Genomic DNA, 9567 nt, shown 5'->3' with positions numbered 1-9567 from the left:
GTGTGCACGTGTGTGCGTGTATCCATGTATGTTTGATTAGTTATAAAAATTAAAGAAGGAGAGTTAATAGTTAGCAATGGTTTATCTCTAGCATTTGAGATTAGGATGAATGGCTTCTCTTTTTACTTTGTGCCCTTCTGAACAGTTTAATTTTTTTGTTTAAAGATTTTATTTATTTATTTATGAGAGACACACACACACACACAGAGGCAGAGACACAGGCAGAGGGAGAAGCAGGCTCCAGGCAGGGAGCCTGATGTGGGACTCGATCCTAGGTCTCCAGGATCACACCCTGGGCTGAAGGCAGCGCTAAACTGCTGAGCCACCCGGGCTGCCCAGTTTAATTTTTTTAATGGGTATATATTGCTATTATATGTTTAATGGAAATATATTGGTATTTTATTTTACAAATAACTACTCTAACAAATGAAACAATACAAAATTTATAAATAGTGCTAATCAGACCTTTCTCTCTCACATTCCTGCTCTTCCCCTTTTATCCCTGAAAATGTAGGTTTGTTAGCTTTCCTTTCTCACCACTGACCACCCACCCCCATCCTCAGAAAAGCAGGAAAAGTAAAAGACATAAATGAGCAAATCCCTCAGGTTCCCCAGACTCAATTATGTCCCTGAAGAACAGTGTCTCATTTCAAAGTGCCCCCAGCATTGAATAGGAAATGTCAGAGTAGATCAGTCCTCAATACCTGATCTGCAGGAATGAAAACCAAACTCCACCGAAACCTCAGAGCCTGCCAGAGGACCAAAAGGACTTACCAGCTGCCAAGGGTAGTGAGAAAACATCTGCCTTCCAGTCCCAGTTCTGCCAATATCCAGCTGTGACCATGGATAAGGCCTTTCCCCTCTTTGAGGCTCTATCTCCCCTCCCCTATTAAATGGAGATGACAACACCAACCAGTAAGGCTGTTAATTTGATCAAATAAAGTCATGCAAGTAGAAGCATATTTTCAACTGCAAAATTCTCCACAAAGTTGCAATAGAGCAAGGGGCTTACCAGCCTTTGCATAAAGGGAGGCCACTTTTTATTTGTGCAAAATTCATGAATAGATACAACAGGAAAAGGGGAATAAGGGAGAGTCCTTGGCGATTTCCTCTACCGTGGAAATCCAAACCATTAAGAAGAGGGTGTGTGTGTGTTTATTGTGCCGAGGAGGGTACTTTGGAAGAGAGTGGGTGTGGAGCACACCAGGCATCAGATTCTTGCCTGGAGGTGTTCTAAGTGAGTTTTGAGCTTTGGCTGGAAAATCTTATGTTCTGGCTACAGACTTCAGGTCCAGGGCACAAGAGGGAGGAGCTGGCAACGAATCCAGCTAACTCTGCTTTCCTGCCTTTCTGAAGCTCCGTATTCATCAGGCTGTGGCTGGAATCAGGGGTAAACCATGCAGGGTGTGTCCAAGAGGCAACACCAAGGCAGGTGCTATGGTCTGCACCCGAGCCTGAGCCCCAGGACACCCCACCCACCTCTGTGACACTAGGCAAGTCCCCACTCCTCCCTGGGGTTCATTTCCCTTTTTGCAAAAGAAGGGATTCAGACTAGAACAGGACCCTTTGGCTCCATAACCATAGTCATTCTGTGCCTGCCCGTCAGGGAGTGGAGCTTCCAAAAACAGAGGGGTCATTGAGAGCTGGGATAGGAGCCTCTGGAATTCCCACCAGTTTTTGTCAGGGGCAGACACAGGCAGTTTTCTTCCCTCTGCTTTCAGTGTCCTGCCCTAAGTGCACTGAAAACTTTTGAACTCATTTTTCTTCCCCTCTGAGAAGGAAAGCGGAAGCTGGGAAGGTAGACAACAGGAGAGTGTGGCATAGCAAGATGGAGGGAGGCTCGGTCCTCCCTCCCTATGTAGGGCTGCTGCAGGAGGCCGGGAGAGAAGACATGTACACCAACATCAGACAAACCAAACTTTATTCAGAAAAGCAAATTAGTAATCACCACTAAACTATTAAATGAGGCACATAGGTCCCCTCTGGCTACTGGCCCCTCCCACTCTCACCCTCTCTTTTGGCCTTTGTAGAACACTAGAAAAATCCTCTCTTAGATCCACAATCAGTTCTAGATTTTTGCACTGGTAGAACCAAAATGGTCTCAAGTAGGACTGAGTCCCGGATTCTAACGAGGGAGGCCAATGAGACTGCCTCCAGTATCCAAAAATTCTGGGCCAGTAGGTCAAGTGGCCATTCCTATGGTACAGGGTCTCAGGGGAGGAGGGGATGAGTGTGGGGGCTGTTTTGCACGCCCTTCTCACATCTAGAGAAGCAGCTGAAGACCAAGCAGGAAGGCACATCTAGAAGAGCCGGTGAGCTCTGGAATGTTTCAGGCACATCTGGAGAGATAAGGTACCATGAAGGCCAAGGAGAGGTCTACTCCTGAGTAAGGTCACCTGACCACAGACAGAGTACCATCAGCTGGGGGACTAAGAAGTGATCCTCAGTTCTGAGCTGGTTCTGAGCTGAGGATGCAATTTCAATGGTGATCTGGAAAGAGAAAAAAGGGACAAAAGCTGGAGCTAAAGCCCGCTGTTCAGGGCACAGAGGTGCACGGCTCAGTTCCAGGTGTCTGGAATCTTGGGCCCAAGGCACACCATAAAGAGATTCAGAATTTCTCATGTGTCAATGTAAAATGAATCTTTACGCATCTTGGATCTTCCACTGGATAATGCTGAAGGGAAGCTGCTGGGCAGGGGTCATCCGCGCTCCCCACTCGGCAGCCTCTCTGCTGGCCCAGGCCAGAACAGGGTCCACTGCCCAGGGAAGCGAGCCCTGGGAATCTCTGTACCTGGAAACCTGCAACAGAAGAATCAAAATCACGAGGCTTCCAAGGCCAAGGATCCCAGCAAAGACCAACCCCAGGCTCTGGCCCACACGAGCAGTGGGGTCTGAGAGAACAGGTGCCCCGGCTGGAAGAAGGTAGCAGGACTGCAGCCTACATGAGACAGTGAAGGGCCCAGTGTTTTAGGATTTCTCCAAGGAGGGAAAATAACAGTAACAACCAAAATAACCACAATGCTAATGGGTACAAAGTTTCAGTCTTGCAAGATGAAAAACGCCCTGGAGATAGATGGTGGTGACAGTTGCACAACCATGTGAACCTACTAATGCCCACCAAACTGTACACTTTAAAATGGTTGAAGGGGCTGAGTGAAGTAAGTCAGTCGGAGAAGGACAAACATTATATGTTCTCATTCATTTGGGGAATATAAATAATAGTGAAAGGGAAAATAAGGGAAGGGAGAAGAAATGTGTGGGAAATATCAGAAAGGGTGACAGAACGTAAAGACTGCTAACTCTGGGAAACGAACTAGGGGTGGTAGAAGGGGAGGAGGGCGGGGGGTGGGAGTGAATGGGTGACGGGCACTGGGGGTTATTCTGTATGTTAGTAAATTGAACACCAATAAAATATAAAAATAAAATAAAATAAAATAAAATAAAATAAAATAAAATGGTTGAAGGGTCGATTTTATGCTGTGTATATTTTATTTCAATTTTTTTTTAAGTAGCCACATTAACAGTGTCTAATGTGTATTGACCCCCTACTCTATGCAGTGCAGTCCAGTTCTCAAGAGGCCAAACTGCCAGAGTCCAGATCCTAGCTCTACCAGGCACAGCGTCTGGGAGAGTCTGGACGAGGTACTTAACCTCCTAGGGAAGATGAGAATAGTAACAGAACTCTCTTCAATTGGGTTGAAAGAAAGAAACAAATAGGTCTGAGCTTCAAACAGTGCCAGGCACACACAGCCCAGATAAATGCTTTCTTGCTCCACACTATGTAGCTCCCAGATCTTCACAACTACAAGAGAAGAGCCTCAACCTGTCTACCCAAGCTTTAAAAACACACTCACAAAAACATTCTGGCCTCCCCTATTCTAATTTCTAATCCAGACGGGGCTGAGCTTTTTCAAAGAGCAAGCCTCTGAATGATGTAGCAAAAAGGCTGAGTTGGTACAACTCTTTGGGAGTTGCGATCACTCCTCCAACTTGCTTCCTGAATAAGATCCTGTTAACTTTTAGAGAAGAGAGCTCTGTGTTTTTTATTCAAAGGCCTATGACCCCTCCAGAAAGTCAAGAAGCACCTTACCTTACAGAGACTGGGCCAGCTGTTCACCCCAACTCGGAGTGTTCTTCTCTCTTTGGCGAATGAGACCCACTCCTGCCAGTTGCTCACAGTCAATGCCAGCATCTCATACAGATAATGTTCCTCTTGAGTAGGTAACCACTTGGATAACCTTGACTTCATTTTTCAAACAATGTAGAGCAATGTTCCGATCTACCGACTCCCAGGTCTCTCCGGGGCCTGGCAGGGATGGCTATCTTCTCCCCCACTGAGGCAAGCCCTCCCTCTGCTAGAGAAATTCCCTAGGAAAGAGGAGCACCCCAGATCTTCAATCATACCACAGCCAATGGGTTGGATCCCTTAGGAAAGAATGACAGCCAAGCCAGCACAGGGATGCTCGGAAGTCTTAGGTGGCAAAAAGTAACTGGTCCAGGTCCAGAGGCAGTTAACACTGTAAACCAAATCACTTGAGCTTCTTTTACAGCAGGACTTCTCAGAGCCTTTGGTATGCTAATGAGCATCGTGAATCTCCAAGAAGGCGAGATAGCACCTTGACAAACCCATTTGGCACCGACACCCTCTTTTAGAGGGTAGCTCCTGAGCCAGGATTCCTGGGAACACCCACTGCGTTAATGTAAACAGTGCTGGACTGGGAGTCTGGAAACGAGGGGGGGGGGGGATTCTAATGGGAATCCAGAAACGGAGTTCTAACCTTATTTTGGCTTTGCCAAGAGCAAGGGGTGAAGCTCACCTTGACATTCCTTCAGGGTTCTGTGGGACCCCTAATGCAAAAAGATACTGAGAGGTGGGGGTGATGGCGCAGAAACCCGTGAGAAGAAGGCTGGGAGGGTGAGGCCCGTGAAACTAGTGTGCGTTTGAGCCTGGCCTCCAAGAACCCCGAGGACAAAGGCGCAGCAGGCAGAGGCGAGAGAAGACTCCAAACGTGCCAAGGCGCAGCCCGCGGGCCTTCCCGATGCCTCCTCACCTTTGCAGATGGGCCCCACCCCAACAGCCGAGCCCGGATGCGCAGGGTGCCCGCACAATCCCGAGCCAAAACGAAACTCCTGGCTCATCCTGAGACCGGTGGAGGCCTGTCGTCGGCTCCGCCCGCGGCTGCGAGCCTGCCCGCCGCAGCACTCGAGGCTGGAAGCGGGGCCCGGGGACGCGGGTGCTCTTCCGACCGCGGCGCGGGAGGGAGGGGCCGTGGCGCGGCCCGAAGGCTGGTTCCAGCTGGGAGCCTCCCCCGGATCTACGCGGCGCCTGTCCACGTCTCGCTCTCTGCACGGAAGGGGGTGAGCACGCGCGGGGTTTCGCCTCGAACCGCCAGGCTGAGCGTGGGGCCCGCTCCCGGGATGCGGCGCTGCGCGGGCCCCTGCGGACGGCGCGGGCGGGAGCTGCGGGCGGGGGCGCGGGGGCGCGGGGCCGCCGGGGGGCGCTCGGGCGCGGGGCGGCGGCGAGGACGCGGGCGCCGGCCTCGGGGGGGTCGCCGCCCCGCGGCGCGGCGGCTCAGGCCACCTCCTGCTCGCCCTGGTAGCGGCGGCAGCAGCCGTAGAGCGCCGACAGCAGGTAGAGGCCGAGGCAGAGGCCGCCGCACACCGCGGCCGCCAGGAAGGCGTGGTAGGCGCAGGCCATCTGGTAATCCTTGAGGTTGCAGTAGCTGTGGCTGCGCGTCTGGGCGATCATGATGCCCGTCGCGGCGCCGTAGAGCGCGGCCGCCAGGAGGTCGTGCGCCGCGTTGACCGCGAGCCAGCGCGAGCCCAACACGGGCACCAGCTCGTGCTTGCCCAGCAGCGTGAGGAAGTAGAGGCCCAGGGTCAGCAGCCAGAAGAGCACGGCCACGAAGAGCGCGAAGTGCACGGGGCCCTGGTACCTGCTCGTGGCGATGGTGACCCAGAAGGCGGCGCCGGCCAGCAGCTGCAGCAGCCGCAGCACGCCCAGCGGGCCGCGCAGGAAGGCCCGGTGCAGGCGCACCGCCCCGCGGACCGCGCGCGCCTGGGGCGGCGGCTGGCGCGGGGGCGGCGGGAGCATGGCCCCGGGGCGCGGCGGCGGCGGAGGAGGAGGAGGCCCGAGCAGCGGAGCGGCGGCGCCCGGCTCGCGGAGGTGGCCCGGCCGAAGTGCCCACTGCGCCCGCCGCGGCCTGCGCGCGGCCCTGCGAGTCCTCCTCGCGCTTCCTCCCGCTTCTCCCCACCCTTCCTCCGCTCTCTCCTCCCTCCAGCCCTCCTCTCCCCGTCCCCCCGCCAGTCCTACCCGCCCTCCGCCTTCCCACCCCGTCCCCACCCCCGCTCGCTCCTCCCGGCTTCCTGCCATCTCCTTTCGGGCCTCGCTCACCACCCCGGCCCCCTCTCTCGCCGGCCGGCGCCAGACTCCCAGCTCGGATTCCTTCCTCCCCGGGCGCGGCTGACGGCGCTCCCGCCCCGGCCCACCGCGGGCCTTCGGCTCGGCCGCCCCCCAAGCTTGGCACGTCGGGGGCCACCCTGCCCGCCCTGCCTCTCTCCGGCTCCTGGCCGGCCTCGGAGGGGAGAGCTGTCTTCCGAAGCCTTCTCTCAGCCTCTGGCTGGGCCCCTTGCTTTCTCTTCTCTCCTGCCCCAGGGCCTTTTCCTGGCTCTGGCGGAGGACAGCGCTGGTCTGAAGCTGACATCCATTCCCACCTGGACATCTGGGATATGCTACCCGGGTCCACCCTCACGTTTATCCGGCCGTCCGGAGCTGGGCTCTCAAGGGACCATCACCTACCGGAGACCCCACTGCCCTTCCCACATACCCCAAAGCCAAGCGTCCATCCTCACTTTTGCAACATCCTTAATTGCCTAGATTAAAAATGTGCTACCCAACATGGCCAGGACACCAGGCCTGGGGTAAGAGACAGTAAAGCCTGCGTGCTTAACTACTAGGCATCGTGGCCTCTAATGGAACCTAATGATGCTTTACACTGTCATTTACACTTATGTCCATTTAAGCCTCAAAACGACCTCAGAAATACAATTATTTTCCTCCTTTTACTGAAGAGGAGAAATGAAGTCTAGAGGGGTAAACACCATGAAGCTGGTGTCCCTTTTCTCCCCATCCCATTCAAACTTCATGCACTGTGACCTCTTTCTAAAACACAGACCTGGTGGTGCGTTGCTTTCTCCACTGACCATAGGATAGAGTTCTATCTCTTCTATGGGCATATTTCACAAACTGGCTTCAACTGACTTTCACTTTCCTGGTTTTCTACTTCCTTTCCTTACCCATATTCCCACCCAGCATGCCAACCCCACCAAACCTCTTAGGTTCCCCCAAATAAGCTCAGAATGCCCTTCATTCCCAGACCTCAGTTGGCTGGCAAGCCCCTGTTTATCCTTCAATGCCTAGTTGGAATCCTCTCCCCTTGGTCCAGCCTCCCAGGCCGTTGAATGCTGGCTCTTTAGGCCCTCTTTTGGAGCACCCAGTAGTTCTGCAATACTCCTGGGTCTGGTACATTGCAACTCTTGGTTGTCACCTCTATCTTTGCCTGGCACATAGGAGACCCAATAAATGTCAGTGCGGTGGATGACCCAGTGGCGGTGGGAGCAGCGATGAAACAGGGGGCCCTCTTACCCGGGGATCATGCATGCTCCAGTCCCCTAGCTGACCCTACCTGCAGAACTAGTCCCTCATCTCCTGGTCATCTGATGTGTCCATTGGCCTGCTGGCCTGGCTGAGCAGGTCTCTCTTCCAGCAGCCTGGCACCCCTCATGGGAAAAAGTGGTTTCTCAGGGGAATAATGCCTCTCACTGCCAAAACAGCCTCACCTACAGGGACCTGAGAAAGCTCTGAACACTTATTTTAAATGAATAAAAGGTGATGTATAACATCCATATCTACATAAGATAGCATGGTCTAGAGGCTTAGGGTGCAAACCATGGAGGCAGACTCCCTGGCGATGCATCATCACTTCACCACTCCCTCATGCTGGGACCTGGTGTGCGTGCGCGTGCTCGCACTTAACCGTATTGTGCCTCGGATTCCTCATCTGTGAAATCCTTACATTCAGCAAATGGATATTAAGCACCTGTTAGGCACTGGGCACCATTTCAGGGTTTAGGGATACATAATACTCCTGTCATCATTATTAATTGAATGCTTACTATGCTCTAGGCACTGTTTTGCGTTGTTCTTTTTTAAGTAAGCTCTATGCCTAATGTGGGGCTTGAACTCCCTGACCTCAAGATCAAGAGTCACACGCTCTAACGACTGAGCCAGCCAGGCACCCCTATATTCTAGGCAATGTTAACTCTGACTTGTTGGCGTGGAAGCCAGGGCTCAGAGGGTTAAGGAAGGTGACCATGTTCACAGAATTGATGGATGACAGTTTAAACAGGAGCCCAGGTGTGGCTGACTCCAGGTTCACATTCAAAGAGCTTATATATACTTTCCCATGACTTATTCTCAGCTACTCTTACAAGGACCCAGAAAGGTTACATAACTTGCCCAGGGAAACAGAACTAGCTAAGCGTCAGTGTGGAGACTCAAATGTAGGTCTTCTGATCCCAATTCTGGGGCCTTTCTCTCAGCATCCCTGGCGAGACAACCTCAGGGTGCCAATCTTGAGAAGGGCTGGAGCTAGGCAGACACCTGGAGGCTGAATCTGGGTGCTGGCTGGAGACGGGGTTATGCTACACAAACACCTCTGTGAGCAGGGGATCTAACCAAATAAACACTTGGGAGAGTTCTGTCGTCTAAAAAAGGCATCTGGAGACTTAAGGGTGGAGCGCCACCTGGTGGACACAAACCTCCCGCCTCACAGCTAAGTCCAGCTCCTTACAAGGAAGACAATGGGGTGGCTTTGGAGAGATATTTTTAGCCTCTGGAATCCTGAAAACATTCCGAGGGGCAGTCCCAGAAGACTCTGCAAAAGCATAAGCATGCAAGAAAATCTTGATTCCTCCCACGCAACAAATACGGCCTAAGCACCTGTGGGATGCAAATAATCTGGTGTAGAAGGTAGGAATTAAGAAGCAGGGCTCCTGCCCTCACAGTGTTGCACTCTCCTGTGGGACAGCTGTGGACGTGAAATGGGGAGATGGATACAAGGAAATCCGAAAGGGAGAGTATGTGTGATAAGAGGGCTGGGAAAGCTTTCAGAATGAAGTGTCTCTGGAGGGTGGCTAGAATTGCGAAAAGCAGAGACGGGGGCTGGGCATTGTTGGGCAAGGCAGTCTACCATGGGGCCTGAGCGGTCCTGGCTCTCGTCACCAAGTGTGCTCAGAATGCAAAGCCACGGTCGCCCATTTGCTTCCCAACCATTTCTTACTGTTGTGCTCTGCAGCCAGCAACTTTGTGGGATGAGGGAACATCTCCCAGGCTGAGAGCAGGCTTGCTTGTTGCTTAACTATAAAAGTGGTGGTGGTAGGAGGGGACGGGGTGGGTTCTCGAAGCGCAGTGCTCTCCGTAGCTGTGGCATAAAGCTCCTGCATGGGTAATATCCACCTGGGCCCCTCAGCGGTGCCCCTGTGAAACTAGGAAACAAGGGAAAGAGA

General features: G+C 53.1%; 2 protein-coding genes and 1 long non-coding RNA gene across 5 annotated transcripts in view; 1 reads left to right on the top strand and 2 right to left on the bottom strand.

Moving 5' to 3' along the window:
- Positions 1–1904: 1904 nt before the first annotated feature.
- Positions 1905–5429, bottom strand: LOC106557987. Its single transcript, XR_005380476.1, has 2 exons — positions 4091–5429; positions 1905–2799 (listed from the first exon to the last, which is right to left on the bottom strand). It is a non-coding gene; the product is annotated as an uncharacterized LOC106557987 (long non-coding RNA).
- The window catches only part of AVPI1 (arginine vasopressin induced 1), a 25161-nt gene continuing 20766 nt past the window's right edge, over positions 5173–9567 (top strand). Inside the window, exon 1 of one of the 3 annotated variants that reach the window (XM_038578450.1) lies at positions 5173–5358. The gene's annotated coding sequence lies outside the window, so the exon portion shown is untranslated. Of the gene's footprint in view, positions 5359–9010; positions 9032–9567 lie in introns of those variants that run through there. The other 2 variants (XM_038578449.1, XM_038578451.1) reach the window with 2 other exon arrangements.
- Positions 5540–6094, bottom strand: MARVELD1 (MARVEL domain containing 1). The gene has a single exon (XM_038578454.1). The coding sequence runs from the start codon at positions 6092–6094 to the stop codon at positions 5573–5575; it is 522 nt and encodes a 173-aa protein (XP_038434382.1). The 3' UTR covers positions 5540–5572.

The sequence above is a fragment of the Canis lupus genome, chromosome 28 (assembly GCF_011100685.1).
Source record: "Canis lupus familiaris isolate Mischka breed German Shepherd chromosome 28, alternate assembly UU_Cfam_GSD_1.0, whole genome shotgun sequence".
Lineage (NCBI taxonomy): Eukaryota > Metazoa > Chordata > Mammalia > Carnivora > Canidae > Canis > Canis lupus.
The sequence above is the reverse complement of the archived record's forward strand: the minus strand, read 5'-3'. Positions and strand labels throughout refer to the sequence as shown.

What these genes read in the sequence shown, in the direction of transcription:
- MARVELD1 (XM_038578454.1), bottom strand. Translation starts at nt 6,094, where the DNA reads ATGCTCCCGCCGCCCCCGCGCCAGCCGCCGCCCCAGGCGCGCGCGGTC.